Source organism: Acanthochromis polyacanthus, chromosome 1 (genome assembly GCF_021347895.1).
Source record: "Acanthochromis polyacanthus isolate Apoly-LR-REF ecotype Palm Island chromosome 1, KAUST_Apoly_ChrSc, whole genome shotgun sequence".
Taxonomy (NCBI): Eukaryota; Metazoa; Chordata; class Actinopteri; family Pomacentridae; genus Acanthochromis; species Acanthochromis polyacanthus.
The window spans coordinates 50,201,931-50,225,611 of NC_067113.1; the positions used below are offsets into that span (position 1 = coordinate 50,201,931).

At 40.2% G+C, this 23,681-nt stretch overlaps 1 protein-coding gene across 1 annotated transcript in view; it reads left to right on the forward strand.

Moving 5' to 3' along the window:
* The window catches only part of LOC110962733 (lysine-specific demethylase RSBN1L-like), a 41,256-nt gene that overhangs the window by 1,059 nt on the left and 16,516 nt on the right, over positions 1 to 23,681 (forward strand). Inside the window, exons 2-4 of the mRNA XM_022210747.2 lie at positions 6,843 to 6,995; positions 14,490 to 15,058; positions 15,302 to 15,460. Coding sequence (XP_022066439.2) covers positions 6,843 to 6,995; positions 14,490 to 15,058; positions 15,302 to 15,460 — 881 coding nt within the window. The remainder of the gene's footprint in view (positions 1 to 6,842; positions 6,996 to 14,489; positions 15,059 to 15,301; positions 15,461 to 23,681) is intronic.

Below are 23,681 nucleotides of genomic sequence, written 5' to 3' on the forward strand. Positions count from 1 at the left end.
CTGTTCGGTGGATGTTTCTCGAGGGGGACATGGCTGCCAGTGTCCGTCGCTTGTTTCACCCGCTCGTGAACCCTCGAGCTCCACAAGAACGGGGCAGCAGTCGCGCGACCTGGCAGTTCGGTCGTAACCAGCTACTCTCGTGCTGCGGCGGAATTGTTACGTCGTTACGTCGCACCGCCTGAATGTAAAAATCTGTTTAATTCAGACAACATCAAAGCAGCAGGATATTTTACAAAACCAAGGTACGCTCTGTAAAACCAGCGTAAGTAATTCAGGTGATTTGCACATAATTCTGTGCTGTCCCTGTATGTGTAGTTATTTTCTTTATTTTAAAGCGATTAAAACTACACGCTGCTGTCATAACAACATGACAGCCGCCCGCCATTATAGGGTAAGTGTTGTTTTGGTCGAGCACCACGCCCCCCTCTGTAACCCCAGGCTGTATGGGAAAACGGAGCTCCGCGGCTCGTTGACGATGCTGTATTCAATCAACCAACCGCATAAACGTTAATTTAGATCACAGTGGTTTCAAAAATACAGATTCAACTCGCTGTTCTCGTGTGGTTTAAAATAAGATTTCTGGCTCATTTTTACAGACCTTAATAACAAAGATTACAGGTACAAGTAGATCAGACATCAGGTCATCACTAAAACATGCAAATGCATCATTTTTAAATTGCACACCAAACTTGACTTGTTGTGCAGTTAGGGCTATTGTACAATAGATACTTTTTAAAAGTCATCTACTTTATTACCAACAGTGTTCTTATATAGGTTTGCTGTCCAAAGTGTTTTTACTTTTGTGTTTTTAGCACAGTGTTATATGGGTTTATTATTGGTGGAGAGAGCGTTAATTTCTCACTGATAACTACAAGTTCTCTTTTACCTATTTTCAGTCCTGTTCATGAGTTTGGGGTCACTTACAAATGTCCTTATTTTTGAAAGAAATGCGTTTTTTCAATGAAATGTCAAAGTGATAATGATTTATTATTGGTGGGGAGAATGCTGATTTGTCATTGATAATTCACAGTTCTTTGTTTCATGCCATTTTTACATAAGATTTTTCATAAGCCAAGGAAACACACATTACAGGTACAAATAGGCATTCTGTTGTACACGCACACATCACAAAAACAAACAAGTGCTTTGTGCATTTTGCATCTTTCGCAGTGATAAACCTGTTTAAATTGCACATGAAGCACAGCTGGTAATGCAGTTAGGAACCAGTGCTGAAATGATTAATTCATTAAATACTTACCACCACTCACCACTGATCAAGCAAACGTGACAAACATACATTGATACGCTGGATCCAGTTACTGAAATTTAAGGATTTACAGTGTCAATATGAACTAAATGTCTTTTGGTTTCCCAGTTTACTGATGTGCGACATATATTGATAATGAAAGCATTTATTTCATTATTGCATTAAATAATGAGTGATTAATGAAGTATTCTTCGCCAGCCATGTGGACCATAATCATTACTTTTCTTTTTCACACTGACTGTTTTTTTGCTTGAAGTCCTGCTTCTCATTATCTTATCCAATTAGAGTATATTAGCAGCAACAGATGCACAAGCACAAAATACTGTATAGATGCAACCACCTCAAGGTTAATTTAGTTTACCACCAAAAATATTCATGTTCCTGTGTTGTAATTACTGTGTTTTATAGACTTAATGGATCGCAAGCATGAGGTCACTAATTTATCCATCATAATTGCCTCACTAGTGAACCAAATGTGTTTAATTTATTTGCCGTATTTTTTTTTCTCTGCACTTTATCATCTTCACAGCAAAGTAGTGTTGAAATTATCTGATTTCAGCCTCCTAAATATCAATATTTCCTGATTTCTTTCCTCGTCTATGACAGTAAACTGAATTCCTTAAGATTATAGATGAAACAAACATTTGAGAATATCATCTCAGGCCTTGGGAAACATCACTATTTTTTGAGGTTTTATTGGCCGAACAACTAAATGATTAATCGAGAATACAATCAACAGATTAATCGACAGTTTATATAGTTGCCAATTGGAGCTCTACACCAAAGCAGTATCTCAAAATCCTTGCATACATTTGTGCTTACCAGTGTGTTCATGTTGTTTGTGTGTTATTGTTTAGACATCAGTGAAAGGACCGGGTGTGCACATGCGGAGTGTATGTGAATGCATGATGTCACTTTTTTCCAGTTGGGTAGTTTAAGAGGTCATGGCATAGTCTGAACAGCCACCACAGTCAATTAGGATACCAGAACTAGATGTGTTTTTGGCCTGTAGCCCTAAAACACTATCAGGAAACACAGTCTTGTAAACAGGCTGTGTTGTTTGTCACTTTTATTTTGGTCAAGTAGATGGGTGCCAGGCAGTGCTTTGTTCAAGAACAGATAAATGCTGGTGTTACTCATTACACAAGAACAGCATGTTGTCTGTGTTAAAAATGTGTTGAATTATTTTTTTAGTTTGGTAATTGATACATTTTCTCATGGCAATCATTACACTATTAGTCAATTAGTGCAGCTTTTGATTTTAGTACACTTTGAAGTGTTATATGCTGTATGTACGGTTCTTCAGAATATTTTCAAAACACTTCTGCTGTGCTATTATTTAGACTGCAGCATTTTCATCACAGGACCTGACTGGCAAAATGTAGATGCAGCCATAACTAATGATAACTAATGCCACTGCTGCAATAGTTTCACCGAGGCACTCTTGAGTGTAGCGCTGGACCTCTAATTGCTTTAGTGCACTGCTCAATGGCCAGCAGTAGGAGACTGTAATTATATTGAGTAGCTTCGAATGTGAAGAAAGAGAAGTACATGAGTGTGGAGTACAAAAAAAGCACATTAATCCTGAATAAAATGTTTCAAGGATTAAAACTGACAAATTGACAGATTGCTGTTCTACAGAAGGACACAAGTTTGAGATCTAGTGCTGGAAAATGTCCTTGAGCCAGGGACTGAGTCTCTGTCAACTTCAGGGGGGCTGCTCTTAAGCCGAATTGTGCTCTGACCTTCCTGCAGGGAAAGAATTTTCCTACAGGGATCCAAAGAGTATCACATCATCACAGTAATATTATTAGTGGCGGGGTTGCTGATGGAGCGAGGCTGAAGGCAAGAGCCAGGGAGCAGTGACTGCCCGTTACATTTGGTACTGAAATAGGAGACGGGAGTCAGTGCAACGAACAAGTGTACCAAAACGAGGAAAATTTAAAAAGGGAGAGAACCATTTTTCAAAAATATGATTAAGTGTAAAGCAGATTAAGCTTGTGTTTAGGATGTAGTTGTTAATTCTGCTGTGTGACCTGTTGTTGACACCAGGTTATTTACATACAGTCTGATATTGTAATTATATCCAAGGGCAGGGCTCCAAATACATGCATTAAAAGAATTATCTCACATTTAAATTGAACTGCAGTCTAAACAAACATAGCAGGAATACTCACAGATGTTGAAATACCTCTTTTTATGTAGACTCCTTGGTTTTTGCACGCATGATGTTTTGATCTACGTGTCACTTAACTCACAGATTAACACTAATGCTACAAGTTTTAAGAGAGAATAATACCACTAGTGGTATTTGTTTGTTGTTGTGTTTGTGGTTGCAGCATTCAACTGTTATTTGTGCTGCTATGATGATGTTAAAAGTAAGAGCGCTTTCATGAACCACATAATTGGTTTATTTGTGTCGATGTAAATGTACCATGGGACTGCACATCTGTGGTCGATTACATTAAGAAGAAAATGAAGCCTAAATGCCATCAGCACCCAATTAACTTGCCTCGGTTATTTGTTCTCTCCCAAAAATTACAAGATGCTTAAGTCTGCTGGTGTAGTATTGTGCACTAGGGTGACAAAGATTGTATGAATCTTCCTGCTAAATCATTTGGCTTGGCGAAGCTTGGATTTGCCACACCAGCAGGGGTGGACTGACCATCTGGAGTAGCAGGATTTTCCTGAAATGTGGGAGTACCTGAAGCCCTACTGTGTGTCCAACTGCATGGATCCAAATCGATGTGAAAATATTTTTTGACTTTTTGGTTGTCCCTCGATTATATGGCTAGCTTCACAGATGGTGTGTGTCTTTCCGTTCCCGTCAGCCTCAATTTAACACATATATGCTGAGATGTAAAATGCAGACTGACGGTAGAAGCAGAATTTCCATTACAGGATGTTTCACATTGATCTGTTTCAGCTTATATCCCCTTAAACATGTACAAGGCCCTGAATGTCTTTTACTTTCCATTCATCCCAGTTTTCCACGGGTTGCCACAGTATGTCAGTTTACTGCTAAAATTATGCGCTTGTTAGTGTCCAGCACTTTTTCACATGAAATTGCTTCTCAAACTGTGATGTTCACAGTGGTGAGCTCCCTGCGTCTCATCTGTGAAGCCTTCAGATTCTCCCACAAACACAAAATTTGCATAATTATCTACAGAAGAGAATTCCGTGGAAAGATGGAAGAGATTGAAAGAAACAGTCGGTAACTATTCAGATACTGAGAACAAAGAAATGGATTTAATAGCTGTTATGTAAATCATATGAAAGGCTTTGAAACCTTTGCATGATTAACATTGAGGTTTCTAACTTTACTGCGATTCTGTCAGACATTTTATTGTTGAGGTTATCTGGTTGAGGGCCACAGGGTGCTGGAGGATATCCCAGTATGCTTTTGGCGAGAGGCAGGGAACACCTTGGACAAGCTGCTCGTCTTATATTCCTGACAAACCTGGCAGAGCAGCAGTGTTTAACACTGCAGTGCTGCCCCGGGTTACAAGTTCGAGCATATAATAAAGTTAATTTCAAAGGCAAATAATTGGAAAAACTTGGTTTTCAGTTTGAAATTTGCATTTAAAAAACAAACAAACATCAAATGTGGATACCCCTTTGATTTTCAGAATTTTTGATTCTCCTTCTCACAGCTCTAAAAAGTTAGATACCAGCCAGTAGTTGTGCAGATGAAGTTTACAAACTGCCTACCTCTAGCCCTCTATCTTTCAAAGTGTTATCTCTCCTTTGATCATCCAAACTGAAAACCACCTGCTGTGTTCCCCTTCAAAACTGGCTGCCGCAAGATAGTCAGAAAACAAAGTGAAGGAAAAAATGGATCCCATTCATTTCTGATTCTTTAAAACTTCCAGTTTTCTGCACTTCTGACCTAACAATATCAACTTTACATTTTAATGATTCAACAGTTTGAACTTGTGACCCGTCCCTACAAGCCTCAGAATAGCCCCTCAAACTGCAGTCATTGCATAACCCGGTTTTTATCCTTGTGGTTCTCATGATGATCAAAAGAAAATTTCTGTTTTATTTTAAGGGGAACACCCTCCTCTCAAGCTGTACTAAGTCAGCATGTGCTCCAGCGTTTAGGGCCAGGTCAGCCACCTGGGCTAATTTATCGTCCATTGCCTCTAAATTTAAGATTTATGAATGTTACCGCTCTTGCTTGGCCTGACAGGTTTTTATAAATCTGGCAGCAGATCTGAGTAAACCCTCCTTTGTAGACTGCTTCCTGTGGAGCTAAATTGATGTTTTGAAACGTGCCGAGTTCTTTTCTGTCAGGCAGCATACGTGTCTAGTAATTTTGTAGCATTTACTTTGCATAGTTTTTGAAACTGTTTGTTAACACTCTTGGCATTCCTGCTATTAACAGCCAGGTATGAGGGACACAACTACATGCATGTTAAGTAACAGAGTAGAAATATGGACTAAAATTCAAAATTCAGAGGTATTTATTTGAATATTATCATTGCAAAAGTGTATCAATGTACCTCTAATTCTCCTTCAGCTCCTTTAAGCCTTTTTTACTTTCAAAGCATTTTCCTCTTTGATCCTGCAAACAGCGAGTCCAGTCACACTGTGCTCACTTTCCCACTCCCCACGTCCACAGGAGAGCGAACAGCTTCCTTTTTAAAGACGGATCTGACCGAGTTCAAAGATAAAAGTTTTTTGGAAAGGAAAAGAGAGAAAGAAACTGCAAAGCAGCTACTATGGAAGAAAAAATAAGATTCTTTTTTCTTTGTGTGAAAATGAAAGGAAATAAGCATCAAAGGTGGCGACTAATAAAAGATTTGATAAAATGAAAGTTGTTTTAAGAAACGGGAGGGTTTCTTAGCTCAGATGGAGGCGAGAGGTTTTGATTTATGTATCGGTGTACACATACTTGGACATGCCTTGGCTTTCAGGAAACACTCCGGCAACTGAAGAGGTGTGTGATGGTGTGATATTTACATTTTAAACTGGTGCTCTCATCCACAGCGATTTGCAGTGAGTGTTGCATTAGAGTGTGCTCCAATTCCTCAATCTGTAATCCTCTCCGAACACTCAAATGTTTCTGTCAGACAGAGAAGTGCTAGAAAAGGAAATAAAAGAGCTGAAAAGCAAGCAAGGAAGGATTTTAAGAGTTTAAAGACCAGAGCGTTTTGCCTGTTATAGAGGCAGAACATGAGAGAGCAGTAAGTTTAGGGGGGAAAACGTGACACGTGTCTTAATGAAATGTAGCTTTAAGGTTATGGGTGAAGTTGCAGAGTACCTGGTGCAGCCTTAAAGGAAATTAAAGGTCATTACAGTGCTAAAACAATGTAAAAGTAAAAGCTTGTTGGAGAGATGACATTTTCTGCAGCAGACAAAAAAACACAACCGTTTTGTGAAAATCAACAAGAAGGGGGTAGCTGAGGTGAAGTACCTGGCAAGAGTGGAGTTAAGAGGTTAAAGAAGCCAATCAAAGTGAATGAAGTGTGCTCAAAATCGTACACGCGTTTTTGCAAGTGTGTTGATCTGAGCTCTCATGTCAGTGTGTTTCTACCAGCGGGACCTGAAAGCTTCCTCTCTGCTTCCACAGAACACTCCATCAAGGACAAGGCAAAGGAGAGAGAGAGAGAGGAGAGGGAGAAGAAGAAGGTCAAAGAACGAGAGCGAGAAAAGGAGAAGAAGAAGCACAAAGTGATGAACGAGATCAAGAGGGAGAACGGAGAAGTCAAGCAGCCGATTAAAGGTTTGTGAAACCACTCCAACATGAACACTGAGTGAGTTTAGTAGGGGTGAAGAAAATATTTCCACTGTTTGTTAAACTGGTGATTGACAAAAGTAGCACATTAAAGCAGCTCAGCACAAGTTAGAAACATTTAAGGACATTAATATATACAAAGCAGTACAGTATTGTAATTAAAAGGGTGTTGGTAGAATGTTGCAACTAATATTAATGAATTTAGTTTCTTAAAATTGGAAAATATAAAATGATCTCCTGATAATGCTCCTAATGTAGATGTTCTGTAGTGTTTCACTAACAAACTAGCTGTAGTACACATCAAAAACTGGAGGCATCTCATGTTAGAAGCACATCACACATTCCACACTGAGCTGCACTTAGTCCTAAATTGTGTTTTTGCATATGTAAGTGCACCCTATTGCACCTCGGCATGTATTTTATCTCAGTGGAGGCACATTAGAAAGCTGCTGCTAAGGTAACCAAACATGACCCACTTCCACAGGGTGCTGTACAGTAAATCATCATTATGTTTGTAAGGCACTGTACACAGCGTACACAAAACACAACACTGCAGTAGCCATAAAAAGCCCAATATAGCATGGTATCTATGTGGTGGTGTGAAACTCTGTTAGTGTGCCAGTTGCTGTAACTATTTTTTTTTTCCTTTGAGAACTTGATTCCTGGTATTAGGGTGACTAGTTTGCACTGTGCTGTTCCTCACATGGAAAAAGTGGTGCTTATGGTTTATTTAGTCTGACCTTCTGACTCTGTGCACGCTGATTTTGAATCTGGTCGCAATGATTGTAACAGGAGAAGCTGAGAGAATAGCGTGGACTACCCATGTTTCTAGTGCCAGCCTTTCTCTTTCCCTGTCTTTCCAGTCTTGCTGTCTGTCTGCTTCTTTGTGTTTCTCTTGTCTTCTTGTGTCTTTGTCTTCAGTCTTCTTTCTTTCAGCTGTTGGTCTCCCTTTAGGACAGCAAAGAGTTTGTAGCGTGATTCTTACCAAAATGTATGTTTGAGCATTACCTTTTTTTAAATTAAGTGCAGATTAAGGAAAAGTTATATTGATCTATCAGCTACTGTCAGTTGGATTTTGTTGTTTTCCCCAACAAAACTGACGATTACACACGATTAGTTCAACAGTTCATCCTGTTTTGCAGTTTATTGCTGTGATAAATGCTCTAATTTTGATGTTTTTAAAAAGAAAAATTTGCCGTTTTAAGCTGCCGTCAGGTTTTGGGGTGTAAATGGTTGTATTTATATAGCGCTTTTATAGTGCTGTTGTGTCCTTGGGCAAGACACTTTACCCGCCTTGCCTCCAGTGCTGCTCTCACACTGGTGAGACACTGGTATAGCGCTTTTATCCACTGAGCCATGCCGCCCCTAATAATGGATTAGATTTATATAGCGCTTATTTGGCCACTAAAAGCGCTTCACAATGGACCCACTATTCATTCACTCACACATTCTCACTCTGGTGGTGGTAAGCTACGTTTGTAGCCACAGCTGCCCTGGGGTAGACCGACGGAAGCGTGGCTGCCAATCCACACCTACGGCCCCTCCGACCACCACCAACATTCACACACATTCATACACCAGTGTGAGAGCAGCACTGGAGGCAAGGCGGGTAAAGTGTCTTGCCCAAGGACAAAGCACCACATGACTAGGCGAGAGCGGCGATCGAACCGCCGACCCTTCGATCATTGGACGACCCGCTCTACCACCCACAGGTGTGTCAGAGGGTTAAATTATTCATCAAGGAAAGAAGTTTAAAATCTAGGTTTTAAAGATGTTTTTCTCAAAAATTGCTTGCATTTGATTTAGTAAATGAATAATATATGAAAATGGAGAATATATACACGTACGTACAAACACAAGGTGAAAACAACTATTAGTTTCATCCTTAGCATATAAAACATAAATACTGTAACTACTGTCTGCACGACAGCCAACATTCAGTCTACGCAAGTGCAGGTAGATGCATGAAAAGCCAGTCAGCGTGCTGCTGTAGCCGTCCAGTTCTACTGTGTGCACATTTTATGAATGCAGCAGGGACTTTTATTGTTAACCTTTTAGACAGTAGTGAATTATTTGCAGAGCTTTGTGACTGTAATCTCCGCCTACTTCTGCGTGGGTAATCTGAGCTCAGCCATTTGTCAACAGCGGCTGTTTTCTTTTTAAGACTTTTTCAGACTGACACACACATCATTCAGTGACAAATGCACGGATGCCAGATTTGCTTTTATTGATAGATTTTGTTCAAATGCTCCAGCCAGACTGCGACTGTTTCATGCTGGTATGTCATGACCGCCCTGTGACATTTCAAGGACTTAATAGCACTTTAGCCACATGCCATGACCAGTAGCTGCAGATAAAAATGACAGAGGGGTCATTTGGTGCACTGTTTCAATCTTCTTACTTTGTTTAAAACAGACATGCGCCCTCGCAGTCTTGGTTCATCTTCTCATTATGAGCATAGATTTAGAAAAAGACAGGACTTAAGAGAGAATGAGAGAATGTGTCAATGTGTGTTAATCCTGCTGTCATCCTGTGAGAGAGTTTGGTCTTTAATCATGTGTGTTTACCATAATAGAGGCACACTGAATTTGATGGTGAGATTGTTTGCTGAGAGAAATGAGGAGGGAGTCTTCCCACCAGAGAGATAGTTTTCCGTAATGGTGAGTGTGGCATTTAATCAGAGAGTATTATTTGTAAATGTTGGGAGTGACACACACAGGGAGGCAAAGTTCGAAATTTAATCAGTGAGAGAGTGTTAAGTTTACAATTGAAAAGGACGACAGAGAGAGGGGCAGCCAGTGGAAACATGTATAGGAAATCAATAAACAGCAAACGACCATTCTGACACCAAGGCTGCTTTACTATCACTGAGACTGTTTGTTTTGACGAGTGTGGGTGTGCGCCATTCAGTAGGGAATTTATCTGACCTTAAACTGATCATGACCGTCCAGACCGTCCACTCTTTACAGATGTGTTTGTGTGTGTACAAGTAGAGCAGAGACGTTCCAAGCTGTCCACATTTAAATAATGTCTTTTAAATGTGGACATAGAATATTGTGTATTCTTCTGAGGTGTGATTTAGAGCTATTGTCAGAGGTAAATAGGTGGGAATTTACTGTCAGGGATCCTTCACTATAATTACTGAATCAATTAGATTTTTGCAGAATCAAATTGAGTCAAGCACTAATTAGATTCAGATTCAGTCAAATGTTAATATTTGTTGTGGATTCTGGCAGGAAAACATAATTTGACTGTGATGTAATATGGCATTCTGCAGTGATAAACACCACAGAGCCTGACTGACACTGGATTTTAAAGGCCTGACAGCAACACAAATTCTGATAACAATATTTTGCATCATTTTTGTTAAATTCACAGCATGAATAAGCACATTAATGTAGTGGGAAATTTTACAGCTGAAAATGAAACTTTTTGGGGTTTTCAAATGGACAAACTGTGTAATGATGGCAATTAGGTGATCAGCTGGATTCTGGGCTGAGATGAAAGAACAGCTAAGACTTATGCATTCAATGATTGTTCTTTTGGAGAGCTGCAATGAGATGTTTTATTTTAAGTCGAGCAAGAATCTTTCTGGAAATGTACAATTAGGTAGTAGTGGCTTAGCAGAGGTAGTGGTGGCTCAGCGGTTAAGGCTTTGGCCTACTCATTTAACCCTATTTACTTCAGGGACGATGTGCTGTGGCCCCGCTCTGACCCCAGCTTCCTAACAAGCCGCACTATATAATTACTGCATTTTGTTGTACTCTAGGCAATAAGTATAAAATTTAATCTTATCTTATTTTAGCAACAGATTCAGACCACTTTAAATTTAGGACAGAGGTCTCACATACTGGGGCAAACACTTGCCAGTATGTTTGAGTTTCAGCTTGGCTTGTCTGACAGAGTGCATGTAGCGCAGCATAAAAGTCTGAGGGATTATACCCAACAGGTTATATGTTCCATGACTGTGATAAATTACACAGGAGGCTCAGTACTGATTGACACAAAGAAGAGGGTAGCTCCGCTTTGTGTTGAGCAAATCTTTGCCCTGATATCATCTATTACAATCATGGAATGCTCAGACTTTGAGGTTATTTATCCTGCTTGTAAAACGGCCACTTGCCAAGAAAATGCCCATATGTAATCCAGTTTAAAAATGCTTGTCATTGCTAGCCTGTCAGTGGAAATAAGAAATAATTTTTAATGGCTTACTTGGTTTTAAAAAAAGTGTAACAGTAATTGATTGACGCATGTCTATTCCTTGGTTTGCTACTGCAAGCATCACAAACAATTTTGTAAGCCTAGAACTTGTGTTGTTTGCTCTGCTATACAACATGTAGCTCCAGTCTCACATAGACAGTCTGGCTTCACCTTCTTTTTCTTTTCCTGCTATATGGGTGGAAAACCCTCTGGCTTGTTTGTATTCCTGTCAATTGATCACTCCCATCTTGGGGGTGCTAATCCCAGATTGCAGCAATGGCCCCCCTGCAGAATAGTGATGGGGGATTGTTTTGGTGAAACATTTGCACACAGGGAGGTGAGCACTGTCATTAAAGTGGCCACTGGACGAACCAAGCAGGCCACCCGATTTGCATGGTTTAAGTCTTCAGCAAAACCTGCCATTTTCAGTGAGCGTGTAGGATGCCTTTGGAGCTTGTCGTTGTTGTTTACAGTTGCTCAACCTGAAGGGTGTACTATGAATCAGAATCATTTTTTTATTGTCATTGCACACTTTCATATACAATGAAATTTGTTTTCGAGCTGCTCTGCCAATGGCAGTGTCGGGCTTCTCCACTGTGCGGCAACGCATGACTTGAGGAAAAGGAAAAAAGAAGAAAACATTTGGGATTGGCTTAGGGATGGCAGAGGGTAAAATGAAAAAAAAAAAAAAAGAAGCAGGATTAATAGATTAGCGAGGTATGTTGAGCCTGAAGCCACAGTTTTCAGTGTTAGTAAGGTGGCTCTCTTTTAACTTGCTACATCACCATGGTAACTTGTGCTGCAGAGCTAACCTGCTCTGGAAGGGTCATGTTCAGAGTTGTAAATCGGCTGTAAGCTCCAGCCTTTCATCAGTTCTTTTCCTGAGGGACTATGTTATATCTGCAAACCTGTTTAGCTGTGGCTTAGTAAACCCACTGAATGAAGCAGAGCAGTTACGACAGGCAAACTGAACGTGTTGCTTTGCCAGAGGAACCTACAAGCATCCTGTGGTTGATTCAAAGATGCATAAATATGTTTTTAAGCTTTTTCCTGATTTGCTACCAAGTCTGTTTTACTCTGCTAGTATTGCAGATAATAGAACGCATGTTATGAGATTGATTGGTCTATTAGTATTTACCCCAGGGCATATTCAATCAGTATCATTAATTTTACTTGGATTTGACCAAAAATTAAAGTGATTTCCACGTATCCTTCATTGTGGGACAGTGTCAGGCCTAAATGGGCTTCTTGAGGATCATGTTTAAATGAATGAAGTTTAATTGTGAAGAGCTCTAATGTGCAGCCGTCATCATGGATCCAAGCAGATGCATTAAGACTGTGCTGAGCGATAAAATAAATTAACTTGACGATAAGCACTTTTCCACCACCATTTGCAACAACAGTGCTTTTTGCGGCAGTAAAATGTTACATCCCTCTTAGCTCACCATTATAAAATCCCCATTCTTCTTAACAGAACGAGGCAGCATGCGATCGGCCCATTTTGTGTGGAAGAAAAGTCAAATGATGAATCAAATGCCTGCCTTTATTGAAGGGTGCACCAGAGAGCCTGACGAGGAAAACGTGAACAGAAAGCTGATAACCACCAGCGTGATAGCCGCCATCTATAGAGCTTAAGATATGTCGAACCAGCCAACTCAAAGAAAGCCAAGCTATGTCAAACTTGCTTTGTAGTTCACCCCTCTGGAGTTTTGCAATCCTGACAAGTTTTGAAACTGGGAATGCAAAAATTTCATTGATGCTGTCAATCCCAAAAACTGGGTATTGCTCACTAGCTCTGCTTGGTCTGTACATCAGGACTATATGCCACATTAACCAATAACTGATACTAAAAGACACTAAGTATTTAATGACTGATCAGAGACAAAAAAACCCACCTTGATTTGGGCATTGCTTGTAGGTATGTAGAATATTGTTATTATTGTAATACAAAAAAGGGGAATTTGTTTATTTGTTTATTTGACACATCTTAATGTTTGCATTTGCAGTTCATTAGCATGATACAGTGAAATTAAATACTTTTAGTCAGTTAATTCCAAATCTTATCACCATCTCCAACTAATTGATCAGTGTCGCTAATGTATCAGGCTGTTCTGAGGGTTGATGAAGGTTGTCGTTTGGGAATAAACGTATGTGTGTACATGTGTGTCGAGAGAATTGGGGGAGGGGTGACTTATGGGTTAAAGAGCTTTTGGATTAGTAGCTTGGGCATTGTACTGCAAATACCTCCTCTCTCTCTCTGTCTGTTGCTCTCTTCAATATTCTCTCTCTCTGCTGTTTTTCATTCTGTCTCGTTCCTGCCTTATCTGGCATTGAACGTGTGTGGGGTACAAGTTAGACTAGAGCCGTGTTTTTGTGTGTGAGCTGATGCTTGAATTATGCTGAGGCAGCAACACCTCTATCAGCACGACTCACGTGTGTCCACCAATATACAGTAAATGTCTGCTTGTCCTCTTGTTTACACAACAACTGGGCTACAATGAACCTGACGTGTTTGCAAATTGCCATGCTCTGACATGCACACACTCACAGACAAATACATACAGTAGCACTGTGCATAATTTTGCATGTTCCACTTTGTCCTTCCTGAGGCGTTAAAGAGATGGACGTCCGTGTACAGCATTATCTCTTTCCAGATATGCCACTGGAAAGCGTGTTTCCTGGCTTAGTCATATCTGCTTTTCTCGAGGGATTTCATTTCAGAGCTCTTCAATTTATATTTTGTATACACCGCAGGAGATGCACACCATCTGGGAAAAGCTATGAGTCATCTGTCTGCACTTGCTTAAAATAGTTTGTGCTCATTATTTTCATTTTTTTTATTGTTAAAAGGGGAATTTAGCAGGTATCTGGTTAATATGATTATTACAACTCAACATAAACCAAGGAGGAAGTTTGTATTCTCATCATTGTTGCTTTTCCTTATCGTGTTTATCATACTGGAGAGTGTAATCTCCACCTTCTTTCCAGTTTTCCTCATTTTGTTCACCTTATTTAATTTTTCTGAGCTGTCGTCATTGTAAGAGGATCTCATTTACTGAGAGTCAGTGAAAAAACCTTTTCTCACTGCCTAGAGGTGACGGAGAAATGTTTTGGTTTGTTGATCCATCACACTTCAGAAAACAGCCTTGATAGATTCTTACAAAGCTGCCTTGGAGCCTTTTCAAAATTCCATTTTTTCATACTTTGTGTTGATGTTTTAAGAATGCCTTCTCCTGTAATAAAATGTTTCACCCCCCTCTCCCTCTCTGCCACTTTGTCCAGATGAAAAAGAGAAAGCCAAGATCAACTTAGAGGAGCTGCAAATCAAAAAAGTGAAGAAGAAAAAGAAGAAGAAACACAAAGAGGGGGAGAAGCACAAGCGAGTGAAGATGTACCACCGCTCTTGCCAAACCATTTGTGCCGGCCTGCTTCTCCTCCCTGGTTCCGCTTCTTCCTCCAACTCTTCCTCCGCCTCTGAATTAACTAACAACTCCTCCCTGTCTCCGTTTAAGTCCCCTCTTCCAGTTTACTCTAACAACAAAACTCATCTCCTGTCCTCTTCCCCAACTCTTGCCTCTAAATCCCTCTTTAACTCATCTCTCCACAACTCTGTCAACTCTGCATCATCCTCCACCAATACGCCTTCCCCAGCCAAACACCACCCTCAGTGCACCTATCCTGGCATGGCGGGCCTGGAGTTTGCCCCCTACATTCACATAGAGAACCAGCCTAATGGAGGGGCCCTTGTGGCTCACGCCTACACCTCCCAGCTCTCCTCCCTCTCGGTGGACCAGAGGCAGAGATTCGCCCAGGAGTTTGTCACCTTGGCGTTCAGTGAGGACTCATCCCAGGTGCAGCATACATATTGATCTGATTGATCTGTGAGTGTTGTGTTCAGTGCAGCTGCAGCAAAGCACCTGCTGCTGGAAGACTCGATTACTAGCCTCAGCTCTGCTCCTGTTTTATGCCATAATTAATCTACAATAACAGTGTTTACATTATACCTATAAAGCTGTTTACAGTCCTAATATATATTAAAAAAAAAAAAATAACATCAGCTGTATCTAAAGTGCCGTCCTGATTGTGTTTTCCAGGCCTCTCATTACGTCATGGGAATTATCCACGGGGAAGCCAACTACCTACCGGACTTCCTGGACTACTTCTCATCCAAGTTCCCTTCAGCTCCAGTCAAAATGGAAATATTAGGAAAGAAGGACATAGAAACCACCACGATGGCCAATTTCTATTCTCAGGTCAGTCAGAAACAAGCACAAACAACGGAGAGCATTGGTTTGATAGAGAATATATATATACACGATGTGGGAGGGACATCAGTGGAACAGATGTACACAATTCTGCAACTATGCTGACAAAAATACTCATCTGAACAGATTTCGTCTTTGCTTATTCATTTCTGGAGTTGTAGAGCCAGAGAGCACAGAGCAGATGGTGAGCTATCAGACATGAAAACTAAAAAAAAAAAAGAAAAAAAAAAGATATGAAGTCCAAAATAGCAAGTGCCAAATGCTTCCAAGCTATTTTCTGTCCTTTGTATCAGGCTGAGTATCACAACTGTCCATGAACACAGGACCTTTTGAGAACATTTAAACTGCGACAAGCTTTTGTGCAATAGGAGTTTACTCTATTCTGACCAGAGAAAGTACCAAAACTTTGTTCAGAACGTTCTGTTTTCATGAAGCCATATGATGTAGTTGGTGGAATTGAAGGATATAAGGTGAAAGGTGTTTGCAGTGAGAGAAGATGACATGATTCACACAGCAAAGTCCATACAGCAACTTTTTGTTGTGTAACCTTCTCACACACAGGTATGCCGACACAGGAAGAGATGGAGGCATGCAAATTAGAGCCTGTCATTTTCTGTTGCACACACATAGACAGATGTGTTACACACACACAGACACCTTAGTTTCTGTGGGAAATGTGTCGTGTTGCGTGCTCTGGTGTGTTGCAAGAAAAACCTTCATTGTTTGTGAATGGAGTTTGGCTCAGGATTCTTCAGCTCCTTGGCTGCTCTGTGTTTTTTTTTTTTTTTTGCAAATTCAGCTTAGCAGCGATGCATCTGGGTGTGTGTGTGACCTTTGTGCAAATACTGTCTTTCTACAAACGTATTTGAATGAAACATTTTGCTGATGATTTCTCTGTTATCACACACTGTGAACACAGAGTTTAAGAGTGACGTCTTGTCTTGGTCAGTGTTTTGTTCATGTCAGCAGAGTTCAAGAAAAGTATTTTAATGAGTTTTTGCTACTTGAATATCCCATTTAATGGGAGAAAACTTAAAATCCAAAGACTCCAGCTTTGAGCTGTTAGAATATTTTCTGAATCCTTTGTTCCTGTATTGTAGCAAACTGAGAATCTTTAGATTGTGGACAAAAGACGTGAGGATGCCACTTTGAGCTTTGGGAACCACTGATAAACATTTTCCAACATCAAACAACTGAATAATTAAGACAGTATTTATTGTTATTATGTTTTGTTTTCAGCCGTATAACAAATACTAGAGTATTTAGTTCAGTTGCTATGCAGTAGTGTACAAAAGCTTAGTCGCTCAAATTAAAATGACACTTTCAAAAGTAATTCCATGAATAGTTTTTACTTTTCGATTTTCTTCACACAAACTCAGTCAATATTTGGTGTCACCACCATTTTTCTTTTCAATGACAGCTGTTCTCAGTATACTTTCACATGCTTTTTCAAGGTAGTTGTCAGGGCAGTTGTTCCGAGGATCTTGGAGAACTTAACATAGTTGTTCTGCGGCTTCAGGCTATCTCACTTGCTTCTTTCTCTTCAAATAATCCCAGACCTACTCCATCATGTTGAGATCAGAGCCGCCTGACCATCTGTTGGAGAACTTTCTGTTCTTCTTTTTTTGATTCTGAAGAATGCCTTGGCATTGCTTGATGGATTTTACCAGGTGTTTTTTTCCTTTAAAAGTGCCGAAGAGTAATGAAGAGGAAAGGCTGAAGGAAATCATGTGAGAAGTGCAAAAAAAGAAAATACGAAAGGGATGAATGAAGAGATGATTGTACAGATTCAAGGAACGGTTTTGTGATAGCAAACAGGGATGTTATGATTACAGAAATATGGCAGTCTGCACTAATACCACTGAATTTCCACCATTCTCAATACTAGTTAAATATATTTCAAAATACAACCTTTTATTTAAATAGGCTGCTAAACACTGTGCTATAAATTACTTTCCTTGTCTCTGTCAAGTTTTTTACCGCCCGGCAAAACGGCGTTTTCCGGAAGGTATTGTTTTCAGCTGCATGGTCTTGCTTGCTTGTTTGTCTGTAACACTTTGGTTTCCGCGCGATAACTCGATAAAATATTGATGTAGCCTCACCATATTTGGTACACAGGTGTACTATAATAAGACACAGGTCAAGTTCGCATTTGGTGACCTTGACCTCATTTACAAGGTCACAGGGGTCATCTTTGTCGCCGGGCGGTCCAAGTTTGGTAAAACTTCTTGTTTTTTTTTTTTAATTTGGTCTGTGACATGTCAGAAAAAGGTATGAAATGCTGATCAAAGTTTCCTAAAGCCAAACTGATGTCCGCAAGTGTCTATTTCTATATTGTATTAAGTTTACTTTCATAAAGATATAAAGACACCAATTCTATTTAAAAAAGAAATAAGCAACTGGAGTCAGATATTGTTCACTTTTTTTCTTTAAGAAGTTACTCAGACTGAGTCGTAGATTTACACCATAATAGTTGGCATTTAATTTAGTAGTTAGCAACTATTCAGTCAACTCTGCCCAGTGTTGTTTTGACAGACTGAATACCAATGACAGCAGCGTACCACTGTTATGAGAAGCACCCAGCTCACTCTATCAGTTATCTCTACACTAGCCTGAACAACACTGCGTTGACCCTTTTGAACATTGTGTATCAAATATCAGTATAGTAGATGCCAGCTGTCGCAAGTTACAAACAATAACAGAAGCACCTCAGGAAGTTACCGTGCTGTTCTAATAATATGTGTTAATACAATGTTGATACAATGTTGACAGGTACTACTCACTCATCTTGAAGTCTGTTTACAGACTAGAATGCTTGTTTTTGCAGTGCCTGGATAAGTTTGAAGTGTTTCCTCCTTTCATTTGAAATGATCTGTGACACGCTTGTGTTCTAGTTGTTTAACTTGTTGCTCATATTACAGCTTTAACACAAAATATCTCCATGCACACGTTACCACAGACCTGTTGATGCACTTGTGCTGGTTGCTTCTCTCCACATGTTGTTGATTACGATCCAGTATCTCCAGTACCTAAGCCTTAGGTGCCTATAGATGCCTTAGGTCCTAAGGCATCTGTAATACTTTGCCCAGTGATGCACAACATGGGTCAAAAGATACAGATTTTCCCTTGAATATGGGTCACTTTTGACCCATTTTGTGCATCAAAGGGTTAACTACTTTCTCAGTAAAACAAATAGATCTCACTTTGTAGATTTCTGCCATTATATTGGTACCAAAGTAACCGTTATTGTGACATTCCGAATGGAAAGTACAGAAAATGAGGAAAAGGATGAAGGGACTCATGGGGAAGAATAGAGATAGTTTGAAGAAAAAGACTGGATGCCTGCTGTGTGCATGAACAAGTTGTATTGTTGTGACTTTAACCATCTGGTTGGAGCATCTGCCTCCATCTGCTCAGCATTAAACAGCTTTTGGCATTTATACCGATGTCTGATTCTTACACTAAATGACAACATTATCAACAACAGTGGAGCTGTGTACAGTGCACATTGGGGCTTTGCTCTCACTTCACTGCTACTTAATCTTAGTCTCAGTTTCAGTGTCTAAGAAAGGAAATGGAAAGAATGGGGATGCAAATGTGAGAGATTGAAAAGAGGCAAGGGGTGACAACAAAATGTGAAGAAAAGCCATGAGGCTAAATCAGACCAAAACTGAAATGGATGAGAAAAAGACATTGATATGAGAAAAGACAAGTGACAGAAAAGGAAGCAAGAGGATGAAAAGTGAGAAGTGAGTTGCAGACTATGAGAGATGACTGCTGTCAGACAGGTGACAGGTTCACAGTAACTCAGGCTAGAGAGTCAAAACCAACACTAAAAGGTGTTTCCTTCTCTCCCTTTTAAAACCACAAGTACATGAGCAGCTGCAGTCTCACCCACTCCTCAACAAATGTCCTAAGCAACCTTTTGAGGAAAACTGGAAAAACAAGAAAAGTGTGTGTGTTGCTGCTCTGGATCATCTCCTCTGAGCGCAACGACACGGCTAGATTTCTTCATTTGGAGTTGTCCCATGTCTGTAGTTCGCTAATGAAAAGCCTTTTGTTGCCTTAAACCTCCTGAGTGGCTTTGTACTGAGATACTGCCTGGTCTTTTCCATTGTGAGTGCAGGCAGCACCAGCGACAATACTGTCTGAGTGTGTGTGTATGTGTGGTATTACGGGGGGTAGAAGAGTTTATGCTTTCTATCGCTCTCCTTTTTTAATGAAATATTCATAATCTCGTGTGTATTTCTTTCTGTTTCGGTCAGCTTAGCCTCCACAAACACATCCTTGATCTCAGCATGAGAATTTGAATAAATTACTTTCGGATAATGAACAAATTAAACATCTAGAGTGTTTATTGTTTACATTTTGACTAAACTTTCCCTGCAAGGCTGTGTCCATAGCTGTCTCTTTAAGAGTAATGTTCCTTGCAGGGCTAACGTCATTGTCCACTGGTCTTGTTAATTTTTTCCTCCCTCCTAGCTCTCAGCAGTGACCTTGGGAAGTAGACATACAGTCTACGCATACACACACAGATGTGAGCATGCATACTGATAATGTATATACACAGGTGCAGGTATACACACCAACAGATTAGTGGTTTATCATCCACATTTTTTTCCTACCATTCTCTCTCTGTGGCTCTCCACCTTTTTTGTGTCTCACTCCCTCTGTTCATCTGTCACTTTCTCTCTTTTATCTCTGTGTTTCTGCTCTGGTGTTTGGCTCTGTGTTCCAGTCATAAATGACTGGACTGCTGCTTTTTCTGTAGTGTTTATGTGTGTGTGCAGATGGGAGAAGAAAAGACAGACAAAAAAAATTGCAGCTGCTTGTGATGTTTTTGTTGTTTGTGCTAAATTCTAATATGTGGACTCCCGGAGCATGAGACACAATCACCCTCACACCTCTCCACGAGTAACTTACATAAAGTAATTGATAGCGAATAGCGTGCGACGCAGTGTGTTTGATGTTCAAAATGTGACTGCAGGCACCAAAGTTGTTTTGCTGCTTCTCGGGCTGTGTGGCTGCATTTTGTATTCAGTACCTGTCTGAAGCCATTTTCAGTGCTGGTAAGGATTATGGAAGATTACAGCACTCCATTTTCTCAGGCCAAGCACAGCCCAACAGTCAATACACGATGTGCTTGGACAGTTAGGTAATTTGGTCTTTCAACTAAAATTCACTGACTTGCGACATCAGAAGATTATCACAAAACAAAAGAACTGGATTGAGCTTTTTATTGTTTTGTTAACCTGCACTCACATTGTGTTATTTCGCTTGCTGTCATAGCTGAGTGTTCACAACTATGCACTGCTAGCACAGTGAGCATGTTTAGGAATTCAGTCTCATTTACTTGATCAATTCATAAATTTATTATAATAGGCAAGAGAAGTGAGCTTGAAAATGTTGTAGGGAATGTACCTATTCTGAAAATTCTTGCATTTTATTTGGATTTTTTCCCCCCTGTGGCATCTGTGAGAAACAAATTGAGACTTTAGAAGTTATTAGATTTAGATTTGTAGTAAATAATTTGATATGGTTTAGTAAACATTTGAATAGTATAAGTAAATACCTAAAGATAACCCATAATGAGCAAAAGAAATTCAAAATACTAGCTAGAATGCTGATTTATAATGTAATCAACGGATAGATTTATCCACAGACACAACTGCAGCTCAGTTAACAATTATTTTAAATGAATATTTTTTTAATCATGCCTTGTTATTGTACAGCCTTGTGAAGTAGCAACTTTGCATTTCACTGCCCCATATGAACATGTGACAAAGAAAAACGAGTCTTGATGTTATTGCACATGACAATGTTAGGCAAAATGAGGCAAGACTAAAGCTGTGTTTGTTTCTTGGGAAAATCCCGTTTGTGTTTTTGGTGGTCTCTGTTGATTTGCTTTATACTGTCTCACGGTTTTTGGCTAAACATCATGGCAGCTCACACAGCTATTTCTCCGCCTCCTTCACTGTAGGTGTCCTGCTTTAATACTGGGTTACAAACTAACCTGGAGGAAATACTGTTGTACTCGGCCTTCAACCATCTCCAGCACAGGGTTTCCAAAATAAGCCTAAACTTTGGCGCCACATCAGTCTGATGTTAACTTGGGCCTAAAAGAATGTATCGCGTAACAAAAGAGATTGAAGCCACGATTGCATTATTTTTATTAAAGTGTTGTTCACATGCTTCTCTCTGTAGCTGAGCCAAGAGAGAGATTATGAAAGAAAAGTGTGTCCAATTGTGTGGAGGCACCAGTCAGCAGCCAGAAGCTTTGTTGTGACGCAGGGACAATAATAGCCTAATACACTTAGTTCTCTCCAGTCTGACTGGGCATAATGATTTAAAAAGTGAAACTCAGAGAGCTGGAAAAGAGAGGAAGATGAACGCAGATGCACAGAGATCAGGGAGAGGTCAGAAAGAGCTGTGGGAATTATGGCATGGCATAAACTTGGCAAGAGAGGGTTAAGGATGGGTTGATGAAAGAAAGGGAAACAGAATTTACAAGTGGGTGAACCAGAGACGGAAAGGAGAGCAGGAAAGAGAGAGGATTGATCTAATAGACTTCCCACCAGGGACGGGAGTATTATGAGGGGAAGGAGCAGAGGAGGAGATGGAGAGGCTGACGGAGACGAGAGAAAAATAGATAAAATTAGTGAAACAGTAAGTGGAGAATGTGTTTACACACACGTACACAGAGGAGAGGAAGGACTAAAGCATCTTGAAACGTACATCTGAGGAAGTCGTCACGTTTCCTGTTTCTTTCTGTTCCACTGCACCTAATATAGAAAAGGTGTGTATTTGTGCTTTAAAAGCATTTGTGAACTCGTGAGTGTTAAATTTGTCAGTTTATTTCAGGCACTAGTAGTGTTTCCTCATACTTCTCCTGTGATAGTGAGAGACTGTTCTCTTTGCAAACAGCGTAGGGGTTATTCAGCTGTTAAATTATGCACATGTAAACACACACAGAAATAGACAGTCGTAAGCACAAACACAATTATAATCATGCAGCAAGATGAGCCCAAACGCAAATGCACACACCTACCGTGGCTGAGGAACACTATAGAAGTCGGCTATTACTTGTAAGCTTGATGGCATTTGAATCCATGTGTGCACACAAACACATTTTTCTCTCAGTATCTAGGTCATTGACTCAGTGAGACTATTTAAAGTTGTGTTTATATGTGTGGAGTGAGTATTTCAAGCTTTTAGTCATCATCTTGTGAGGATGTGAAACGGTGTCACGGCACAAATGCAGTGAAATGAAGTGAATAAACACAACAAACAGTCATGCAGCTCGGCCCACCCATGCACGATAAGTTGACGTATTTAGTTAATTTCACATAAGTTCAGCACCAATGGGCAGCTGTTTGATACATGTATTCAGATCAATTTGTAAGGGCACATGCAGCCATTTAGAGGCGTACTTAAAGGCATTTTTAGAAGACACCTGCTACTTGCTTCTACGTTCTTCTAGAATTGGCCTCAAAGTAGCTGTTTGGAGGTCTGGTGTCTTCCTCAAAGACACACCTGGGAGCTGCTAAGAACCTTCCCCTTCAGTCTTCTTCCAACTCATTGTTCAATCTTCATTACTTCTCTCCTCCCATCTTCTCTTACTTGCCTCATCTCTCCTCTTTCCACCTTGTCACAATCCATCTCTCAGCCTCCTTTATTCTTGTATCCTTAACATCTCTACATTTTACTTATCTGATGTGTCCTATTCCGCTGTCAGCCGTCTCTCCCTTATCCCCGTTTTCTGTGCTTACTTGCTCTTTCGCCTTCTAAAAAACTGCAACCACGTTATCTTCATTTTCACCTAATTACCCTTATCCGTCCTTACTTCCCCTGGAGTCATTTCTACCCTCTTTACTTTTTCACTCGTTCTGTTTTCGTCGTCTCCTCTGCACTCACTGTGTGTCTTTCACAGCTTGTCTTCGTAAACTTTCTTTCCCTCTGCTTCTCACCACTTCTCTCCATCTGTCTCTTCCCCTCATTCCTTGTCTCCTGTGTATCCTCACTCTCCTCCCTCTGGTCTGCCTCTCTTCCCCTTCTCTCTCTCTCTCTTTATCTCTGCCTTGTTGTCAAGTGGTGACTCACTAGAGGCGAGCAGCCAAGGATTTGGCCAACGCACATGCACACAAATACACACACATCCTGATCGGCCAAGAGTACAGCATGCAGGCCACATGCTGCACGTACTGCGCAC